At 41.4% G+C, this 24536-nt stretch overlaps 1 protein-coding gene across 1 annotated transcript in view; it reads right to left on the bottom strand.

Moving 5' to 3' along the window:
• The window catches only part of LOC126194892 (uncharacterized), a 238915-nt gene that overhangs the window by 31934 nt on the left and 182445 nt on the right, over window positions 1–24536 (bottom strand). Inside the window, exon 4 of the mRNA XM_049933241.1 lies at window positions 495–628. Coding sequence (XP_049789198.1) covers window positions 495–628 — 134 coding nt within the window. The remainder of the gene's footprint in view (window positions 1–494; window positions 629–24536) is intronic.

The following is a 24536-nucleotide window of genomic DNA, read 5'->3' as shown; positions in this document are numbered from 1 at the left end:
ATGGGAGTGACAGTGATAAATGTATTACAAATATTTACTATCAAAAACAGTCTTGATCACAATATATTTATTATGGTGACCGGTTTCAACCACTACTGTGGTCATCTTCAGACCAATGAGTAAGAACCTCCTGCTGGAGAATCACTAGTGATTCTCCAGCAGCTATGACTTGCTACTTGATATTTATTATCAAGAACAGTCTTGATCACAATATATTTATTATGGTGACCGGTTTCAACCACTACTGTGGTCATCTTCAGACCAATGAGTAAGAACCTCCTGCAGTGATCAAGACTGTTTTTGATAGTAAATATCAAGTAGCAAAGTTTTGTCATAGCTGTGCAGAGAGTTATGGCAAAGTTTTGTCATAGCTGTGCAGAGAGTTAGCTCACATTCTCTATACAATAAAAGTCTTGTCAGGGTTTGCAAATAAACACGGAATGGCCACTAAGAGATGAAGAGACGAAGACGAAGACAGTGGCGCCGCGCCTCACCTGGTGGCCATTGATGTACCAGGCGAGGTGTGCGGCGGGGAAGGAGCGCGCCGAGCTGCAGTTGAGCGACACCGTCTCGCCCACGTGGTAGCGCGGCCGGCCGCCGGCGATGCGGGGGCCCTCCTCGGGCAGAACTGCAACACACAGCAGCAGACTTTCTGAGCGCATAAACAGGTGTACATCAGGTAACTGGAAGTAAGGAAGATCAGGGTAACATCCCATCGACGGAGAGGTCAGTACAAACGAATGTACGACATCGTATTTGGAAAGAATAACCAAAGAAATCAACCATGTCTTCAAGAATCAGTTCAGCACTTGCCTTAATCGATACGGGATAACCACAGAAGATCTAAATCTGGGTCATCAAGCACTGATTTGCACTACTAGCCTTCCTAATGCATTTCCAGTGTACTGTCTATTTTTCTACCTTATTCTAAGTTCAGTCCTAACAGTGTGTGTAGATCGCCTGTAAGGTTGTCACAAAAGATCACAAGATAGCGCTCTCTAGATCTCTCGCTACTAAAGGTTTTCAGAAATCACTTTGTTAATAACATATGTTAATATTGTTATAATAAATGTAATTGAAATCCTCATATAAATGAGCAAGGTTATACATAAGTATCTCCAGGATTTCAGAAAACAATTGTGCAAAAACAACAAGTCACGCAGGGAGATGACACGTATCAGAGCATCTCCGCAAGTTTCGATTCGTAATGTACAGTCTTAGACAATAAAACTGACCGCCGGCCGGCCGCCACAGAGACTAAGTCCGAGTCATTCACTTAAGGTGGCCAATAAAACTGACCGCCCCTGACAACTCTAAGTCCGGCCATATGCACAATCTGGCAACACTGTAAGATGCGGAAGTGTTAGGAGGAAGTATTGTCTACTTCCGAGACGTTGTCGGACTATGTGAGCCCGTGGTCTAGTGGCAGGCGTCGTGCGTTCTAAGCTTATAGTCGCCTGTTCGCGTCCAACTGTTTTTTTTTTTTTTTTTTTTTCCCACAGTCGGTCTAAAGTTATGAGTCTGACTGAACATCAAAGATAATTCGCTTAACATTCTACCCACCAGCAATAACAAGTATTCCAGAAACAATTCCGCAGGACAGCTCGTGGCTGCGTCGCGATCATAACAGCTTACGCTCGAGCCTTTCCTCGCGCTGCAGCGGCTACCGGCCACCGGCCAGGCGCCACCCGCCGCCTGAAATCCGGCACCGCTCAGGTGAACGCGGCGCGACGCTGTCAGTGTATGTATCAACTGTCATTTTCGAATTTGAAGTTCTAGTTATCATCTTGCAGTTAAGCATTGGATTTTGCATACTTGAGAATCATGAACTACAGTTAAGCATTGTAAAATTGAGTCGCAAGTGGAAATAGGTGTAACATCTGCAACACAACGTTTACTTTTGGTATAACAGAGGGGTGAATGCAGAGGAGGCAGCTAGAAAGATTTGAATTGTGTGTGGAGCGAGTGCTTTTGGGAAAAATACGCCAGAAAAAGATATTCTTGTTTCAACAAAGATCGTTCTGGCATCAATGATTTTCCACATTAAGCAAGTCTCGACTACTGATATATGTGATAGATTACCATTTTACCATCATGCGACATTTGCATTCAACAGGCAAAGTTCAGAAGTCTGGTGTACGAGTACTACATGCTCTAATTCGAAACAACAAAAATCAACGGAGTGACTATTATTGAACGTCATCAGGTCGCTCATTGAGCATTCGTATGCAGTACTGTAACTGGTGACGTGTTATGATGCCTTTATCATTAACTTCCTAAGAAGAAATGAAAGGCTGAGCCCCTCCAAAAGACATAAACTCGAGCAAAGAGTAGTGTGAACATAATATTTTACATCTGATAGCTCCAAAAGTGAGTTTTGGGCTACGAATTCTACCAAAACACAGCTGGAATTTGTTGCCAACAACTGAGACACCTTTCGGTCTCAGCGTAAGAAAATCGAGCAACACAACTACATCACATGTTCTACTGCATGATAACGCACTTCTTGATTTGAGAAACAAAACTATCCAGGAGATTGAAAGTAAAGTCGTCTCTCAGGCACTTGTATTGATAGAGAAGTCCTCTCTCAAGCACTTGTCCCTCTCGTCATATATTCGTTAAGTTTTACCTTTCCCGCTCTTGATCGATCAACCGTCGACGCAATTCATTTCTAGACGAAAATACTCTAAAAACTACTCTGGTATAATTATATCGTTGAAACCAGTAGGTTTCTACTGGCGTAGAATTTGTAAACAACTTTAGCATTGTCAGATCGTTTTAGATATCGTGAAAGAAAATTCTTTTGCTGATTAATTTCTCATTGATGATTACTGTTGCGTTTAGTAAACTATCGGAAAATCCAATTAAAATATTCACTGTACTAATACAAAATAAATTCAGCTTACTACAGAAACATCACGACGGCAGACTATCTTAATAAAGCATTAAGTATCTGTGAGACGATTGAGCGTATTTTAACACGAATTAGTAGGACATTACCGACTTTTGACTTCGAAAAGATCCGTATTTACTTCATTTCCTGTATCATCCGCTATTATTATGAAAAGTGGCATTTCATAGATATAATTATGTATTCACAACAACAAAAAATATGTCGTCATTATGAATTTGGCAGTACCGTAAGGTTTTCGCTCTGACACTAAGGGTTACTGAAAGTAGCAAGGCGCGTTGTCTTAAGATTCCCTTATTGCGTTTGTATCTGCCTGCTTGTAGCTCTGCTACAAAAGAATTAAAAATCTGGCTTTCAGCGAGTCTCGAGAGGCGAACGAAAGCAGCTTGCACCTGGTAGCCAAACATGTTTCTTGGGAACAGGCTACTTCCTAAGTGGGAAGACATTCTTTTGTGGTTGAATTGTTGGCAAATGTCAGTCAGTCGTGTGCTGTTGGTCTAAGCGTTTCGGTGTGTTGAATTTGTACCAATGATTTTTCTACAGGTTTTTTCTGTCCCAAATAGAGAGTTGAAGCCTCCCATTAGTATTTTCACGTCATCTTGGTAAATTTTGCTCATAGTATTTTCGAGTGTGTTCCACAATTTTTCGACATTTTCGGTGTTTTCCTCATTTTCGATGTTGGTGGGGGCATGTGCATTTATGAGTGTATATTTTCTATAGGGGCTCTGAATGAGCATAGTCATAACTCGATTGTTGATGGGTGTGATTTCTTCGACAGAGTTGTTGATAGATCTGTGTTCGAGAAATGCAATGCCGAGGATTGGTGCGAGTTTCGCTACCTTTTGTTGTATTTTGAAGATGTCATGGTTTCCGTAATGCAAGTTTTAATTGTCAATTAATCGTGGTTCTTGAAGAGCAAGGATGAGAATTTTTTGGCGGACGATTTCTTTTGTGAGATTATTTAGGTTTCTTGTTTGGATCAATGTATCGATGTTTAGTTTTCAAATGAATGTTTTCTGCTTGTAGGGAAATTTACCAGAGATCTTCGATATTCTCTGCCGTGCTAACCTGGACTCCCCAGAGTGCGAAAATCCAACTGCCGCCTATCGGTGGCCAGGTTGTGTACCACCTGGGATAAAGTTACCTTTGCTTGCATAGTTCATGTTTTCTTGTGTTTCATTGGTTTGGCCTGGGTGATACCAGGACCGGACAGGACCAGAGGGTGTTGAAGCCTTTGGAAGCAAATATTTTCAGCCAAGCTCATTGAGCTAACAGACGGTGACCAGAGTAGCGGTGATTTTCACTCAGATGTGTCTGGATTTTGGGTTCAACGGATTGAGTAGCCGTTCAGGATTGTGTTAGTATTTGGTTCACCACAAGTATTTGATTTCCACGGTACCATCCATATGGGGGAGGGTTTCCCCTATCGGCCACACGGGATTTTTATTATTATTATTATTGTCATTATGTCATCAGCAAATCCGATATGGTGTATCTTCCCTCCACTGAAATAGATGTGTGTTGTTCGATTCAGTATTTCCATCACGTAAACATGGTTTATAATTACGTTACATTGCTGCTAGTAGACATATTTCTCACTTTTTCTTAGACAGTCGCTAGCTGTTACCCCATCATAGGAATTTATGTGCGCAGCATTGTTGCAATACAGACGTTCAAATTATCCGATTTCTGTAATTTCATTTCGATACAAGATCGTCCTAATCGGATTCAGCCAGTCAGTCTTAATGTGGCTATCCGACTACGACGCTCATCATATGATAGACTGGGTGAACCACATTCTTAATCGGACTGTTGAATCCAGATCACTTATCTATGACAGGGAATGAATTCTTAAACACTGTGCTTATTACAAATACGTTATTTAAATATAAATATATGAACTAACGACATAACAATGTATTTACAGGAGCAGAGACCCATCCATCATAGTAGAGCAGTGCGAGATTGGTTTCAGGGCCAAGAGAGGATGAAGCTGTAGCCGTTTGTTCCACGATCACCGAACATCAACCAGATAGAGAATATGTGGGCAGAGGTAACAAGGTCATTGCCATGTGTCCCTACAAATGCAAGCGACCTTTGGACGAATATAGAAAACGTATGGTGGGAAGTAAACCATCACGCTACACTGTCGACGACTTAATGAAATCAATTTCCCTACTCCCTCGAGAAATCTTACGTAATGATCGTGGGTGGGTTGGTTACTAAAAGTATACTCGTCCACAAAGCCCATGTGGACAGTTATCTGATAATCGATCAAGCTTTGCTTTGTCGCAGCCCTTTAGCATACATCAAGTCCATTTACTTTCAGTCCCCTCCTTACAATTCTTGCAGTGCAAGGTAGTTGAAAAATCTCATCCACTCGACGCCAACTGAGGAACTGACTGGTGCATGTGTTGTTCAACACACAGTAGTTGTCAGCCTCACAGGAATCAATGACTGTTTGTGTTTGTGTGTGTTTGTGTGTGTGTGTTTGTGTGTGTGTGTGTGTGTGTGTGTGTGTGTGTGTGTGTGTTAACGCACGATGTGAATCAATACTATTAACATTAGAGAGACAACCAACAATAAATATTGCATCAAATATGACTGTAAAGTATTTTAATGCGATGGGAAGCTACAAACTGAATTTTTACCCATCCCACGTCCTGCGTATTCCGTTAAGTAAGATCTATTAACTCCATAGTATCGTTAGCAGAGACAGTGCGCTCTTGTTGTCGAGGCTCGCGACAAGTGCAGCGATTAGCAGTGCCCAATGCCGCCGCGATTTGTTTATGTTGGCTGAGCGTGGACACTGCAGCAGACGCTTCGCCCTAAACAGAAAGAAATCACCTTGGCTCTGACTCCAGTGAGCGGATATCACTGCCTGCGTGTTCTTATAGTAACCAACGTGAGACTCTACTCACAGGTGCCATGGAGCAATTGCAACGGGTATCATGTCATTAGTCATCAGAATATTAACCAGTGATGAAACGTCCACTCTATTTGAATCCCAAGACAATAGGAACCTTGGCACAAAGGAATGTGAGGTGATATCAAAACTTATCCAACATACAAAAATTAACTGCAGGGCTTTCATGTTTGCAGTAATAGCACACAAGGAAATATTATGTCTTGGAAGCGTATATTTCATTTCCTCTTCTCATATTAACGCCCTTGTTTTAATATGAAGTGAGAAAATAAACACGAAAAACTAAAGTTCCTGAGAAGCATATAAGTCATTTCCTCGTCTCATATTATCACAACTTTTGTTTTAGTATGAAGTAAAAAATAAACAGTTTAGAGTTCTGAAGCATAATATGACACCAGATTCTTATCGTAGGCGCCATCGGAAACGCCAAAAGCAGGGAGCTGTCCATTCTTTCGTCCAACAGTCTGTTTCCTTTCATGTATTTATTCCTCCCGCTAGGAGATTATTATTTAAGGACTTGTGGGCATAAAGTTCTTCAGCAGAACAAGCCTTATGTTATTGTGCTAATTACCGTATGGAAAAAATGCAACAAAGACGAGTTCCGCTAGAGCAGTGAGGTTATTTGCACATGTGTGTATTCAGCAATGACTGCCAGCTGCCACAACACTTCACAGAATCCTTGCGGCAGGCAACACAACTGTGCGTGCACTTCAGACTTCATTCAGTGAGACGTCAGGAGATGGATGAAAACGTCAAATTAACGTCGCTTTCCGAGTCGTATTCAATCCAGAATGAGGTGTTATTAAGGTAGTTGGGTGATCTAGCAATTCCACTTTTATGATTCCCATATGAGTATTTCGATAGCCAAAAGAACCCGTTAGTGTGAAACTATCGGGAACTGCATTATATCAAACTGCAAGAACTTCAGACAATACGTGGACTCTACTCTTCGCTGGGTGACCTATTACTGTTATTTAGCATTCTCTCCGTCCTAGTCAAATGGTTCAAATGGTTCTGAGCACTATTGGACTTAACATCTGTGGTCATCAGTCCCCTAGAACTTAGAACTACTTAAACCTAAGTAACCTAAGGATATCACACACATCCATGCCCGAGTCAGGATTCGAACCTGCGACCGTAGCAGTCGCGCGGTTCCGGACTGAGCGCCTAGAACCGCTAGACCACCGCGGCCGGCCACGTGCTAGTCGTAATGCAAATGGAACTTCAGAGGCGCTTTCCGCTATTCTTGACAAACATCAGTAACCTGTAATCACTGAGAGTCACAACTGCGTTCTAGGCGCTCAGTCAGGAACCGCCATTTGAACCATTTGTCACAACTGCGTGATAACGGTTCAGGTTGTCAGTAGTTGTGGTGGTGTTACGTTGTCAAACTGCTTACAGTAACGTTAATGGTGGCGCACATACTTTAGCTGACTACCTACTTAAGTAAAGATAGTGTTGTGGCGTCGTCGCTTGTCTTTATTTGGCCTCAGCTTGAGTAATCCGATTTAACGACCATGGTACTCCAATCGCGGGCTCCTAATAAACTATGACTGCAGAGATTATCGTGCGGATACTACATTAATTCTGCAATGAAATGCTTAACAAATCTTACCCTCAGATATGCAGCTGGAATGACTAATTACACAGGTACTCCATGTTGCACTAAGTGATCAGTTCGCTGCAATCCTGCTTGTACTGTTCGGAGATACTCGTATACTTCAGAAATGGTTCTAATGGCTCTGAGCACTATGGGACTTAACTTCTGAGGTTATCAGTCCGCTAGAACTTAGAACTACTTAAACCTAACTAGCCTAAGGACCTCAGACACACCATGTCCGAGACAGGACTCGAACCTGCGACCGTAGCGGTCGCGCGGTTCCAGACTGTAGCGCCCAGAACCGCACGGCCACTCCGGCCGGCTTGCCATATGAACCATTTGAACTATTTAACACAAAATGACATTAAAAATTTAAGTTATTCACGAGCAGCTAGTTGAGAATATGTATGAACATTAAATGACACGACGAACCGTCTTGTTCTGCATATGGATTCTGTTGTGTCGATTCCCTAAGGTCTCGACACAATGAGTGGCTAGGTGCACGCGAAACTAACGCAGACGGGCGTAAATTCTGAAACAGGAGACTGGATGAAAAACTATAAAGAAAAGAAGAGAGATTGTCATCTACTTAACTTTTAATGATGTTCTTCTTGTTGAAATACATCTCTTGCATAGTAGTAAGCAATTAGCAATGATACACATGGCGCCTTGCTAGGTAGTAGCGATGGACTAGCTGAAGGCTATTTAATCTGTCTCTCGGCAAATGAGAGGAATACTTGGTAGGTCTAGTCGCAAGCTATGTCGTCCGTACAACTGGGGCGAGGTCAAGTCCGTGTCTTGTGACCTGCCCTGTGGTGGCGCTACGTTTGCGAATACACAGTGGCGACACGCGGGTCCGACATGTACTACAGGACCGCGGCCGATTTAAGTTACCACCTAGCAAGTGTGGTGTCTAGCGGTGACACCACAGATTCAAACCCAGCTCATGCAGACTAAGCAAAGATTTCGTGACTGACGGAAACTAACAGTCATTCCTGATTAGGCATACAGAGAGTGATATACCTCGATTTTAGACAGTATCAATTAGCAAACATCAACTTTAAATTGCATAACGCAAACATTTTTAACAGACGCGAATTCCTACCCAGCATCTATTGTCCCTGTTAACGAACTACGAGAGATGTTAAATATTGCTTCTTCACAAGTAACTTACTTGAAATGCCGTGAGGTAAAGCTGTGTGTTGGACACGGATTCGAACCCGGAACCTAATCGGATTGCTATCGAAGCACAGTTAAATGTGACATATCGGAATTTCGCGGCAGTAGCTAGATGTTTTAACTGAAATGACGAGACGAAACATTAATTTTTTCCTTCCCAGGACTCCAACCCGGCACCTATCGCTGTTATATTCTAGAGAAAACGAACGTTAAATATGGGTTTGTTGCACCAGCAGTGACATGTGAGCATGTTTGAACTGAAATAATATGACGAAGAGTTCAGCGCTCACTGGGAATAGAGCCCCACACATATCTTTGTTGACTACACACAGAGACGTCAGCTACCGAATTTTTCTCCACCAGCTGCTCAGAATAGCATCTTGAACTTACAGTCATCTCGCAAATAGTTCTGTGTCTCACTGAGAGCTAAAAACGTCAGATATCGTTAGTGTTGACAGCGAATGAAAATACATTAAAAATCGAAATTATTATCCACCAACAGGTAGGTGTTCTCATGCTAGAGCTTGATAATACATAATTAAATCTTTAGTGCCGGGCCAGGATTCGATCCCATTCACGCGTAATATGTGAAGGTGTTGAGGAATCTGCAGTTTTGAACAAACAACAAATTGTAGCCGAGCTGTATTGCCACGAAGTGACCAAATTCCGCGTTAAGGGCGGTCTGAGTTGCATTCCCAGTTCAGAACCAATTTTATCGACATACAGAAGCTCAAATAAAAGATGGAATAAGTGTCGTCACTTGAAATAAATAACTAGTATAAGAAAGGTTACTGGTGATAGAGTTTCTACATGTCGCCACTCCAGACTTTATTGTGGTTCAACCTACCGTCTACTTGGTAAAGAAGGAATATCATCTTTAATGTGAATTTCCAGACCACGCAGCCATTATATCACCTTCACTTGGTGTAGCCAGGAGAGAATGGAATCTGTCTCTCCCTATCTAAAATCATTGACAGAAGTGGGAATCGAACCCAGACCATAGGTATAACAACCTACCATCCGTCCAACAGACCACGAAATCCTCTTCTCTGCGAGTCATTTTTCTATCGTAACGCAGTTGCGCCACACTGGATGAAAATTCTGACACACAGGCTCCCTGTAGTAATTTGCAGCATGTTCAGTAAATTCATTTACTTGGTTGACCGAATCACCATGAACTAGCTGCCTCGCCTACCCAGTGCATACATTCGACTATTTTGTAATCACAGAAATAAAATCACGCAACTGCCACCTACACACAACTGCCAACAGTGTAGGATGCAGAAGTTTAAATAGGAAGTGTTCCTTTCCACTTGAGCTATTCTATTGCGCTATCTGTTACTAGAAAACGTCGTTCAGTCCAAAAGAAAAGCTGTAACTGTTTGTCTCTCAGAAGTCAAGACCTGGCCATATGCATAATCTCACAGTGCTGTGGAATCCAAAAGTTCTGGAGGAATAGTTGCCGAGCTCTGGAGCTGTTGTAGCTACGTGTCAGCTTGTAGCATAGATAAGATGTCGTGAGTTCGAATACATTCAGTGCTACATTTTTTAAAACGCAATTCTGCTCTCTGCTGAAGTTATCAATCTAATGGAACTTTGAACATAATTCCCTTCACTTCTCAACCCAAAGTAGTCGCATGCGGAAAAAGGACTATTAAACCTGAATAGAGCAAAATGTCACAGTAGTTAGACAGCAGGCAGCAGATGCATCTCGAAGATGTGCAGGGAGAGCGCATCGTGCCATAATATGTCAGAAAAGTATTTTCTACATTAGCCGTCGTGTGGTAGTGATATTTTAGTCTTCTTCAAACTTTGTTTGACAGCTTTAACTCAGAACAAGTTTTCTACATGCATGTAATCAATAAACTGCACGTGCATTGTCAGACTGTCATAGGTAACATCAGAGAATTCGCATATATCGTTGATGATTAATGTCTCTCTCATGTTTACTATTGTTTTAACAACACTAAAGGAAACCTTACGAAAATTGTGCACTGTATTATAAGAAATGAAATAAAACTAACCATGATAACCTTACGACGAAAGTATCTGTACACAAGCATGCCTCTATCGACACGAATTAGTAAAATACTACTCACTTAGATTTTGATTGGGTCTGTGTTTAATTGGTATGCTGTGTCATACTCAAGAGGGATGCAAATGTGGCATTTCATAAATATAGTTACATATTCCTAGAAACCCAAAATTCGCTTGTCAGCAGTGGAAAGAGGCGTTACCTGTTGTGCAGCATTGTATGTTTTTCAACATTGCACTATGAGCTGAAAGCATTTTCTTGCGATTTCCTTATTGATGTTTGATCTGACTGCTTGTAACTCTTTCACAGAAGGGATAAAAACGTTACCAGTCAGTGAGACTGGAACTGCGAACCGTAAAAGACGCTGTTTCACAGGTCAGCACGTTACCACAGAGCTGGCGAGGAGGTATGGGTCTCAGCTTCCTATTACGAGGGCAATAGTAACTAGAACTCGTAAACCGCTATTTAAAGGTCGAGATTAGTTGCGATTTCCACTTGCAACGACTTTCCTGGGCTGAAAACCGTAAATTTTCAATCTTTTGTTACCCTTCAAGCGATAATAACTCAGATTATTCAATGGAAATGACAGGTAAAATCAAGTGAACTTTGAGGCTTAATTCCGTGCACACCAGGAAGTAACTCGTCGATCACAGAGTTGCCAAACATACGTTGCCTTGTTGCCAAATCTCAGTTACAGTACCAGCAGGAAGGAGACGAACCGATGTGATCCTACAGCGGTCTGGGAAGTGACCATAGCTGGTGTCTCCAAGTCGCGGCTGCTACGGCCTGGAATACGTAATGCGTCTGATTCGCTTTCTGTAACTAGTTTTGGGGACTGGAGCGTAGTTACTAATAATACTCAGAACTGACTGCAAACTGAGCATCATAAATCAGCAACTCTCATTGTTGTTTTTATATTTCTTTCGTAAGTGTACTCAAAACTAAGAAAGTCATTCACAGGCGTTTTAGTGCCTCGCCGATAGTCGAGCACAACATACGAATAAAAATAAAAAAGAATGTGTGTGTGTGTGTGTGTGTGTGTGTGTGTGTGTGTGTGTGTGTGTGTGTGTGTGTGTGTGTGTGTGTGTGTGAGAGAGAGAGAGAGAGAGAGAGAGAGAGAGAGAGAGAGAGAGAGAGAGAGAGAGAGAGAGAAATAAAAAGCAATGAGAGAGAGTGTAAAAAATTGTTGTAAAGAAATTGAATCATGGTATTTAAAGAAATCTTTCATTAAAATGACACGTTCCACATCATTACGAAATGTCGTATTCATGATCTATGGAACAAGAGTTAATCTAATGTAATCTTGTCACATCATATTGATGATTAGCCATGAAGAGTCATGAATTACCGAAATTTTTGCCAATACCAGACGACAATTTTTGTAATAAACCGTGACTCCTATCAAGACCCTTTCGTCCCTGTTATCTAACCACGAAAGATGTCTGATATACCTCCATTCTGAAGTAACAAAGTGTGCATGCATTTAAAGATGAAGTGCATGATGTGAAGTTCTGTGACGGAGATACGAACCCAACACGTAATCCGATTGTTGACTAAGAAAAATCAAATGTTACGTATCGGTTTTTCTTACGAGCCGCTAGGTGTCTGAATCTAAAATAAGGATACAAACTTTTGTGCCTAAGCGACAATCGAACTGCACACCTATCGTGCATCCACGAATATAGCTTAAGTATCAGTTGCCTACTCATGAACAGTAAGATGTGTGCGTGTTTGACCAGAAATAACGACACCTGTTGCGATTGTTGGCAACACATGAACAGACATTGAAATTGCGCGTTAATTTTCACTAGCAGGTGGGTGTGCACTTGATAAAGCTAGAAATGAAATTATGAATATTTTTGTACTGGATCAGGTTTCAGACCCACATACTTACCTTTGGAGGAGACCTAGAGAAGATTGCAGTCTTGGGAAAAGGAACGAAATGACTGAACTACTGTTCCGAGAGAGTCAGATCCTCGAAAGAGGAGATACGAATTCGAATCACAGTCCAGCACCAAATGTTTAAACGTCTCTAGTTCAATCAAGTACAAGTAAAATAACAGCCCTGTCCCTTTAAATGGCTATCGGTTCATCAAATAAAATAAAATAAAATAAAATTTTCTAATGTAAGTAAGCTTACTGGCGACTGTATTTCTGGTTACCATGACTTCCGCTGTGTCATTTCCCAACGTAAACCGGCTCTGCCTAGTTGGTAATGAAGGAACGTGATGTTTAATGCGGATTCTGGATTATAACGTCTTTCTCTTGAGGTTACCAGAGGTAAAATAAATCTGTTTGTGCCTCTTAAAAGTAAATGCCTGAACCCACGCATTGCACCTGTGATAGTTCGTTCCACCAGACCATTGTGGCCACATTACCCAGCCCCAGGAGTGTGCTGTAACGGATGATGTGCTTAGCTTACAAAATTAGTCACCGGTGGAAAAAATGCGAGTCTATTAAATGGTCAAGTAGAAGCAAGCTTCTGACGCAGAGATTATGCTATTCTCATGTCAGCAGGATGTAAAGACTCTTCTAGGCATCATAGGCTGGATGTGAAGCCATTTTGATTTTTCACAAATTCAACAAATTTCTTAGTTCGAGAAAATCCACTGTGAAGCGTGAAGTTGCCGGATAATTCGATTATTACTGTTATTATTAATATCATTTTATTCCTACCGCTGCTGGAACACAAGTGCTTGAACATCATTTAATGCCTTTTGGTCACTATAGAAGTAGTTTCCCAAGAACAGGTTCTTTCCCTGTCTACGGAATCCTTTTCATGTTAATATCAAACACCAGCAATTACTCGTAGATTACAATAAAACTAAAGTAATTGACGAAGACGTTACTTGGTAACACAAACGCACTGCCTTTCTTCATTTACTTTCGCCTAGAAATGGCTATCGAGTACTGACAAACCAAAAGGCAAGAGATCTTACTGCCTTCCGATATACGTTGCTGTCAGTTCTGCCACATGATTTGGTCGACATGACCTGTTTCAAGTTGTGTATGACAGACAGTGTTTTAGAAAATCTATTGTTTCCCTTTGCAATAAACAGAAGTATTTTCATTCTAAGCTGTCCAAGTACAAACTTTTCGCAATATTAGTTCAAATTTAATATTCGCTTCTATAATGTAGGAAAGTATTTCACAGTCGCAAAACTCGCATCCGAAAGTTGACCTTACACTTAGTCGCTGACCATAAATTCTAGCTCAGAGAGACGCCAGTTTAAATAACCTAATGTAGCGAAGACTGTTTGCCAGTGCTCTTTCTCCCCGGAAAATACGCAATTCACTCATTTGGCTCCATAAGTACACTGTAACAGTAATTTCTGTGTGAAATTTTTCAGTATGCTTTCGCCTTCCAACCGGCAAAATACGGAAGAGTACGGCCGGTAAACAATTCACAAACCACGATTAAGTGCCGATAAGACGATTTCTTTAAACATTGTCGAAGCTGAGGGAATTTAGTTTCTGCTTAAATCGTCTTAAGCAGCAACGTTCACAGATATCTCAAATAGGAAAAAGCTGAATATCCAGGTACGAAGGTTGTAAAACAAACGTCCCACAGTTTGTGTCAGGTTGATCTTTTCGTCTGATAAAACTGCTTAAGTATTTTGTCTAAGAGGTATCACAAGTAGTATCCCTGTAGCTATGGGAATCATTGGTTGAAAACGAGTTTAACACCAATGGGTACAGTGCTGCTAAATTTTCAAAATTATTATCAACCTAAGTCTGAGTTCATCCACAAACTGAGGCGTATTTGTAATATTGAAGCTAGACTGTGTATCCTTGTCTTCCTTGAGTGGTCATTGGAAGGCGTTTACACACACGTATACAATACTATGGATACTTCGAACGCTGTGGTTAACGTTGCTCTGATAAACTACTTTTTTTTTAATTCTTCTGGGTCTTCAGTGTGCAATATGTGTTGTAGATACAGTCTCAGACCAAAAAGTTGACCGCCGAGTCGTTCACGTAAGGTGGACAATACAGTCGTGCTCCTCTCAGAAATCTATGTCCGGCAATATGCTCGATCTGGCAACATATAGACTGCGGCACTTCCCAGAGGAGGTCTTGACTCCGGTCTTAGTACATTACTCTTGACTACGACCGTAGTCTTGAGGTAAAACGCGAGACCAGCTAATATGATATTGTAGATTCGCTTGAATTACACTCATAGCTTCAGCACAGAGAGGAAAGAGGCGATAAAAAGTTTGTCGATATGTGCTTTCGGTCGCCAGACGTCATATTAGCTGGTCTCGCGTTTTACCTCAAGACTACGGTCGTGTTCCAGCGGCGGTATGAATAAAATGATATTAATAATAACAGTAATAATCGAATTATCCGGCAACTTCACGCTTCACAGTGGATTTTCTCGAACTAAGACATTTGTTGAATTTGTGAAAAATCAAAATGGCTTCACATCCAGCCTATGATGCCTAGAAGAGTCTTTACATCCTGCTGACATGAGAATAGCATAATCTCTGCGTCAGAAGCTTGCTTCTACTTGACCATTTAATAGACTCGCATTTTTTCCACCGGTGACTAATTTTGTAAGCTAAGCACATCATCCGTTACAGCACACTCCTGGGGCTGGGTAATGTGGCCACAATGGTCTGGTGGAACGAACTATCACAGGTGCAATGCGTGGGTTCAGGCATTTACTTTTAAGAGGCACAAACAGATTTATTTTACCTCTGGTAACCTTAAGAGAAAGACGTTATAATCCAGAATCCGCATTAAACATCACGTTCCTTCATTACCAACTAGGCAGAGCCGGTTTACGTTGGGAAATGACACAGCGGAAGTCATGGTAACCAGAAATACAGTCGCCAGTAAGCTTACTTACATTAGAAAATTTTATTTTATTTTATTTTATTTGATGAACCGATAGCCATTTAAAGGGACAGGGCTGTTATTTTACTTGTACTTGATTGAACTAGAGACGTTTAAACATTTGGTGCTGGACTGTGATTCGAATTCGTATCTCCTCTTTCGAGGATCTGACTCTCTCGGAACAGTAGTTCAGTCATTTCGTTCCTTTTCCCAAGACTGCAATCTTCTCTAGGTCTCCTCCAAAGGTAAGTATGTGGGTCTGAAACCTGATCCAGTACAAAAATATTCATAATTTCATTTCTAGCTTTATCAAGTGCACACCCACCTGCTAGTGAAAATTAACACGCAATTTCAATGTCTGTTCATGTGTTGCCAACAATCGCAACAGGTGTCGTTATTTCTGGTCAAACACGCACACATCTTACTGTTCATGAGTAGGCAACTGATACTTAAGCTATATTCGTGGATGCATGGTAGGTGTGCAGTTCGATTGTCGCTTAGGCACAAAAGTTTGTATCCTTATTTTAGATTCAGACACCTAGCGGCTCGTAAGAAAAACCGATACGTAACATTTGATTTTTCTTAGTCAACAATCGGATTACGTGTTGGGTTCGTATCTCCGTCACAGAACTTCACATCATGCACTTCATCTTTAAATGCATGCACACTTTGTTACTTCAGAATGGAGGTATATCAGACATCTTTCGTGGTTAGATAACAGGGACGAAAGGGTCTTGATAGGAGTCACGGTTTATTACAAAAATTGTCGTCTGGTATTGGCAAAAATTTCGGTAATTCATGACTCTTCATGGCTAATCATCAATATGATGTGACAAGATTACATTAGATTAACTCTTGTTCCATAGATCATGAATACGACATTTCGTAATGATGTGGAACGTGTCATTTTAATGAAAGATTTCTTTAAATACCATGATTCAATTTCTTTACAACAATTTTTTACACTCTCTCTCATTGCTTTTTATTTCTCTCTCTCTCTCTCTCTCTCTCACACACACACACACACACACACACACACACACACACATTCTTTTTTATTTTTATTCGTATGTTGTGCTCGACTATCGGCGAGGCACTAAAACGCCTGTGAATGACTTTCTTAGTTTTGAGTACACTTACGAAAGAAATATAAAAACAACAATGAGAGTTGCTGATTTATGATGCTCAGTTTGCAGTCAGTTCTGAGTATTATTAGTAACTACGCTCCAGTCCCCAAAACTAGTTACAGAAAGCGAATCAGACGCATTACGTATTCCAGGCCGTAGCAGCCGCGACTTGGAGACACCAGCTATGGTCACTTCCCAGACCGCTGTAGGATCACATCGGTTCGTCTCCTTCCTGCTGGTACTGTAACTGAGATTTGGCAACAAGGCAACGTATGTTTGGCAACTCTGTGATCGACGAGTTACTTCCTGGTGTGCACGGAATTAAGCCTCAAAGTTCACTTGATTTTACCTGTCATTTCCATTGAATAATCTGAGTTATTATCGCTTGAAGGGTAACAAAAGATTGAAAATTTACGGTTTTCAGCCCAGGAAAGTCGTTGCAAGTGGAAATCGCAACTAATCTCGACCTTTAAATAGCGGTTTACGAGTTCTAGTTACTATTGCCCTCGTAATAGGAAGCTGAGACCCATACCTCCTCGCCAGCTCTGTGGTAACGTGCTGACCTGTGAAACAGCGTCTTTTACGGTTCGCAGTTCCAGTCTCACTGACTGGTAACGTTTTTATCCCTTCTGTGAAAGAGTTACAAGCAGTCAGATCAAACATCAATAAGGAAATCGCAAGAAAATGCTTTCAGCTCATAGTGCAATGTTGAAAAACATACAATGCTGCACAACAGGTAACGCCTCTTTCCACTGCTGACAAGCGAATTTTGGGTTTCTAGGAATATGTAACTATATTTATGAAATGCCACATTTGCATCCCTCTTGAGTATGACACAGCATACCAATTAAACACAGACCCAATCAAAATCTAAGTGAGTAGTATTTTACTAATTCGTGTCGATAGAGGCATGCTTGTGTACAGATACTTTCGTCGTAAGGTTATCATGGTTAGTTTTATTTCATTTCTTATAATACAGTGCACAATTTTCGTAAGGTTTCCTTTAGTGTTGTTAAAACAATAGTAAACATGAGAGAGACATTAATCATCAACGATATATGCGAATTCTCTGATGTTACCTATGACAGTCTGACAATGCACGTGCAGTTTATTGATTACATGCATGTAGAAAACTTGTTCCGAGTTAAAGCTGTCAAACAAAGTTTGAAGAAGACTAAAATATCACTACCACACGACGGCTAATGTAGAAAATACTTTTCTGACATATTATGGCACGATGCGCTCTCCCTGCACATCTTCGAGATGCATCTGCTGCCTGCTGTCTAACTACTGTGACATTTTGCTCTATTCAGGTTTAATAGTCCTTTTTCCACATGCGACTACTTTGGGTTGAGAAGTGAAGGGAATTATGTTCAAAGTTCCATTAGATTGATAACTTCAGCAGAGAGCAGAATTGCGTTTTAAAAAATGTAGCACTGAATGTATTCGAACTCACGACATCTTATCTATGCTACAAGCTGACACGTAGCTACAACAGCTCCAGAGCTCGGCAACTATTCCTCCAGAACTTTTGGATTCCACAGCACTGTGAGATTATGCATATGGCCAGGTCTTGACTTCTGAGAGACAAACAGTTACAGCTTTTCTTTTGGACTGAACGACGTTTTCTAGTAACAGATAGCGCAATAGAATAGCTCAAGTGGAAAGGAACACTTCCTATTTAAACTTCTGCATCCTACACTGTTGGCAGTTGTGTGTAGGTGGCAGTTGCGTGATTTTATTTCTGTGATTACAAAATAGTCGAATGTATGCACTGGGTAGGCGAGGCAGCTAGTTCATGGTGATTCGGTCAACCAAGTAAATGAATTTACTGAACATGCTGCAAATTACTACAGGGAGCCTGTGTGTCAGAATTTTCATCCAGTGTGGCGCAACTGCGTTACGATAGAAAAATGACTCGCAGAGAAGAGGATTTCGTGGTCTGTTGGACGGATGGTAGGTTGTTATACCTATGGTCTGGGTTCGATTCCCACTTCTGTCAATGATTTTAGATAGGGAGAGACAGATTCCATTCTCTCCTGGCTACACCAAGTGAAGGTGATATAATGGCTGCGTGGTCTGGAAATTCACATTAAAGATGATATTCCTTCTTTACCAAGTAGACGGTAGGTTGAACCACAATAAAGTCTGGAGTGGCGACATGTAGAAACTCTATCACCAGTAACCTTTCTTATACTAGTTATTTATTTCAAGTGACGACACTTATTCCATCTTTTATTTGAGCTTCTGTATGTCGATAAAATTGGTTCTGAACTGGGAATGCAACTCAGACCGCCCTTAACGCGGAATTTGGTCACTTCGTGGCAATACAGCTCGGCTACAATTTGTTGTTTGTTCAAAACTGCAGATTCCTCAACACCTTCACATATTACGCGTGAATGGGATCGAATCCTGGCCCGGCACTAAAGATTTAATTATGTATTATCAAGCTCTAGCATGAGAACACCTACCTGTTGGTGGATAATAATTTCGATTTTTAATGTATTTTCATTCGCTGTCAACACTAACGATATCTGACGTTTTTAGCTCTCAGTGAGACACAGAACTATTTGCGAGATGACTGTAAGTTCAAGATGCTATTCTGAGCAGCTGGTGGAGAAAAATTCGGTAGCTGACGTCTCTGTGTGTAGTCAACAAAGATATGTGTGGGGCTCTATTCCCAGTGAGCGCTGAACTCTTCGTCATATTATTTCAGTTCAAACATGCTCACATGTCACTGCTGGTGCAACAAACCCATATTTAACGTTCGTTTTCTCTAGAATATAACAGCGATAGGTGCCGGGTTGGAGTCCTGGGAAGGAAAAAATTAATGTTTCGTCTCGTCATTTCAGTTAAAACATCTAGCTACTGCCGCGAAATTCCGATATGTCACATTTAACTGTGCTTCGATAGCAATCCGATTAGGTTCCGGGTTCGAATCCGTGTCCAACACACAGCTTTACCTCACGGCATTTCAAGTAAGTTACTTGTGAAGAAGCAATATTTAACATCTCTCGTAGTTCGTTAACAGGGACAATAGATGCTGGGTAGGAATTCGCGTCTGTTAAAAATGTTTGCGTTATGCAATTTAAAGTTGATGTTTGCTAATTGATACTGTCTAAAATCGAGGTATATCACTCTCTGTATGCCTAATCAGGAATGACTGTTAGTTTCCGTCAGTCACGAAATCTTTGCTTAGTCTGCATGAGCTGGGTTTGAATCCATATGCAGAACAAGACGGTTCGTCGTGTCATTTAATGTTCATACATATTCTCAACTAGCTGCTCGTGAATAACTTAAATTTTTAATGTCATTTTGTGTTAAATAGTTCAAATGGTTCATATGGCAAGCCGGCCGGAGTGGCCGTGCGGTTCTGGGCGCTACAGTCTGGAACCGCGCGACCGCTACGGTCGCAGGTTCGAGTCCTGTCTCGGACATGGTGTGTCTGAGGTCCTTAGGCTAGTTAGGTTTAAGTAGTTCTAAGTTCTAGCGGACTGATAACCTCAGAAGTTAAGTCCCATAGTGCTCAGAGCCATTAGAACCATTTCTGAAGTATACGAGTATCTCCGAACAGTACAAGCAGGATTGCAGCGAACTGATCACTTAGTGCAACATGGAGTACCTGTGTAATTAGTCATTCCAGCTGCATATCTGAGGGTAAGATTTGTTAAGCATTTCATTGCAGAATTAATGTAGTATCCGCACGATAATCTCTGCAGTCATAGTTTATTAGGAGCCCGCGATTGGAGTACCATGGTCGTTAAATCGGATTACTCAAGCTGAGGCCAAATAAAGACAAGCGACGACGCCACAACACTATCTTTACTTAAGTAGGTAGTCAGCTAAAGTATGTGCGCCACCATTAACGTTACTGTAAGCAGTTTGACAACGTAACACCACCACAACTACTGACAACCTGAACCGTTATCACGCAGTTGTGACAAATGGTTCAAATGGCGGTTCCTGACTGAGCGCCTAGAACGCAGTTGTGACTCTCAGTGATTACAGGTTACTGATGTTTGTCAAGAATAGCGGAAAGCGCCTCTGAAGTTCCATTTGCATTACGACTAGCACGTGGCCGGCCGCGGTGGTCTAGCGGTTCTAGGCGCTCAGTCCGGAACCGCGCGACTGCTACGGTCGCAGGTTCGAATCCTGACTCGGGCATGGATGTGTGTGATATCCTTAGGTTACTTAGGTTTAAGTAGTTCTAAGTTCTAGGGGACTGATGACCACAGATGTTAAGTCCAATAGTGCTCAGAACCATTTGAACCATTTGACTAGGACGGAGAGAATGCTAAATAACAGTAATAGGTCACCCAGCGAAGAGTAGAGTCCACGTATTGTCTGAAGTTCTTGCAGTTTGATATAATGCAGTTCCCGATAGTTTCACACTAACGGGTTCTTTTGGCTATCGAAATACTCATATGGGAATCATAAAAGTGGAATTGCTAGATCACCCAACTACCTTAATAACACCTCATTCTGGATTGAATACGACTCGGAAAGCGACGTTAATTTGACGTTTTCATCCATCTCCTGACGTCTCACTGAATGAAGTCTGAAGTGCACGCACAGTTGTGTTGCCTGCCGCAAGGATTCTGTGAAGTGTTGTGGCAGCTGGCAGTCATTGCTGAATACACACATGTGCAAATAACCTCACTGCTCTAGCGGAACTCGTCTTTGTTGCATTTTTTCCATACGGTAATTAGCACAATAACATAAGGCTTGTTCTGCTGAAGAACTTTATGCCCACAAGTCCTTAAATAATAATCTCCTAGCGGGAGGAATAAATACATGAAAGGAAACAGACTGTTGGACGAAAGAATGGACAGCTCCCTGCTTTTGGCGTTTCCGATGGCGCCTACGATAAGAATCTGGTGTCATATTATGCTTCAGAACTCTAAACTGTTTATTTTTTACTTCATACTAAAACAAAAGTTGTGATAATATGAGACGAGGAAATGACTTATATGCTTCTCAGGAACTTTAGTTTTTCGTGTTTATTTTCTCACTTCATATTAAAACAAGGGCGTTAATATGAGAAGAGGAAATGAAATATACGCTTCCAAGACATAATATTTCCTTGTGTGCTATTACTGCAAACATGAAAGCCCTGCAGTTAATTTTTGTATGTTGGATAAGTTTTGATATCACCTCACATTCCTTTGTGCCAAGGTTCCTATTGTCTTGGGATTCAAATAGAGTGGACGTTTCATCACTGGTTAATATTCTGATGACTAATGACATGATACCCGTTGCAATTGCTCCATGGCACCTGTGAGTAGAGTCTCACGTTGGTTACTATAAGAACACGCAGGCAGTGATATCCGCTCACTGGAGTCAGAGCCAAGGTGATTTCTTTCTGTTTAGGGCGAAGCGTCTGCTGCAGTGTCCACGCTCAGCCAACATAAACAAATCGCGGCGGCATTGGGCACTGCTAATCGCTGCACTTGTCGCGAGCCTCGACAACAAGAGCGCACTGTCTCTGCTAACGATACTATGGAGTTAATAGATCTTACTTAACGGAATACGCAGGACGTGGGATGGGTAAAAATTCAGTTTGTAGCTTCCCATCGCATTAAAATACTTTACAGTCATATTTGATGCAATATTTATTGTTGGTTGTCTCTCTAATGTTAATAGTATTGATTCACATCGTGCGTTAACACACACACACACACACACACACACACACACACACAAACACACACAAACACAAACAGTCATTGATTCCTGTGAGGCTGACAACTACTGTGTGTTGAACAACACATGCACCAGTCAGTTCCTCAGTTGGCGTCGAGTGGATGAGATTTTTCAACTACCTTGCACTGCAAGAATTGTAAGGAGGGACTGAAAGTAAATGGACTTGATGTATGCTAAAGGGCTGCGACAAAGCAAAGCTTGATCGATTATCAGATAACTGTCCACATGGGCTTTGTGGACGAGTATACTTTTAGTAACCAACCCACCCACGATCATTACGTAAGATTTCTCGAGGGAGTAGGGAAATTGATTTCATTAAGTCGTCGACAGTGTAGCGTGATGGTTTACTTCCCACCATACGTTTTCTATATTCGTCCAAAGGTCGCTTGCATTTGTAGGGACACATGGCAATGACCTTGTTACCTCTGCCCACATATTCTCTATCTGGTTGATGTTCGGTGATCGTGGAACAAACGGCTACAGCTTCATCCTCTCTTGGCCCTGAAACCAATCTCGCACTGCTCTACTATGATGGATGGGTCTCTGCTCCTGTAAATACATTGTTATGTCGTTAGTTCATATATTTATATTTAAATAACGTATTTGTAATAAGCACAGTGTTTAAGAATTCATTCCCTGTCATAGATAAGTGATCTGGATTCAACAGTCCGATTAAGAATGTGGTTCACCCAGTCTATCATATGATGAGCGTCGTAGTCGGATAGCCACATTAAGACTGACTGGCTGAATCCGATTAGGACGATCTTGTATCGAAATGAAATTACAGAAATCGGATAATTTGAACGTCTGTATTGCAACAATGCTGCGCACATAAATTCCTATGATGGGGTAACAGCTAGCGACTGTCTAAGAAAAAGTGAGAAATATGTCTACTAGCAGCAATGTAACGTAATTATAAACCATGTTTACGTGATGGAAATACTGAATCGAACAACACACATCTATTTCAGTGGAGGGAAGATACACCATATCGGATTTGCTGATGACATAATGACAATAATAATAATAATAAAAATCCCGTGTGGCCGATAGGGGAAACCCTCCCCCATATGGATGGTACCGTGGAAATCAAATACTTGTGGTGAACCAAATACTAACACAATCCTGAACGGCTACTCAATCCGTTGAACCCAAAATCCAGACACATCTGAGTGAAAATCACCGCTACTCTGGTCACCGTCTGTTAGCTCAATGAGCTTGGCTGAAAATATTTGCTTCCAAAGGCTTCAACACCCTCTGGTCCTGTCCGGTCCTGGTATCACCCAGGCCAAACCAATGAAACACAAGAAAACATGAACTATGCAAGCAAAGGTAACTTTATCCCAGGTGGTACACAACCTGGCCACCGATAGGCGGCAGTTGGATTTTCGCACTCTGGGGAGTCCAGGTTAGCACGGCAGAGAATATCGAAGATCTCTGGTAAATTTCCCTACAAGCAGAAAACATTCATTTGAAAACTAAACATCGATACATTGATCCAAACAAGAAACCTAAATAATCTCACAAAAGAAATCGTCCGCCAAAAAATTCTCATCCTTGCTCTTCAAGAACCACGATTAATTGACAATTAAAACTTGCATTACGGAAACCATGACATCTTCAAAATACAACAAAAGGTAGCGAAACTCGCACCAATCCTCGGCATTGCATTTCTCGAACACAGATCTATCAACAACTCTGTCGAAGAAATCACACCCATCAACAATCGAGTTATGACTATGCTCATTCAGAGCCCCTATAGAAAATATACACTCATAAATGCACATGCCCCCACCAACATCGAAAATAAGGAAAACACCGAAAATGTCGAAAAATTGTGGAACACACTCGAAAATACTATGAGCAAAATTTACCAAGATGACGTGAAAATACTAATGGGAGGCTTCAACTCTCTATTTGGGACAGAAAAAACCTGTAGAAAAATCATTGGTACAAATTCAACACACCGAAACGCTTAGACCAACAGCACACGACTGACTGACATTTGCCAACAATTCAACCACAAAAGAATGTCTTCCCACTTAGGAAGTAGCCTGTTCCCAAGAAACATGTTTGGCTACCAGGTGCAAGCTGCTTTCGTTCGCCTCTCGAGACTCGCTGAAAGCCAGATTTTTAATTCTTTTGTAGCAGAGCTACAAGCAGGCAGATACAAACGCAATAAGGGAATCTTAAGACAACGCGCCTTGCTACTTTCA

The sequence above is a fragment of the Schistocerca nitens genome, chromosome 7, assembly GCF_023898315.1.
Source record: "Schistocerca nitens isolate TAMUIC-IGC-003100 chromosome 7, iqSchNite1.1, whole genome shotgun sequence".
Taxonomy (NCBI): domain Eukaryota; kingdom Metazoa; phylum Arthropoda; class Insecta; order Orthoptera; family Acrididae; genus Schistocerca; species Schistocerca nitens.
The sequence above is the reverse complement of the archived record's forward strand: the minus strand, read 5'-3'. Positions and strand labels throughout refer to the sequence as shown.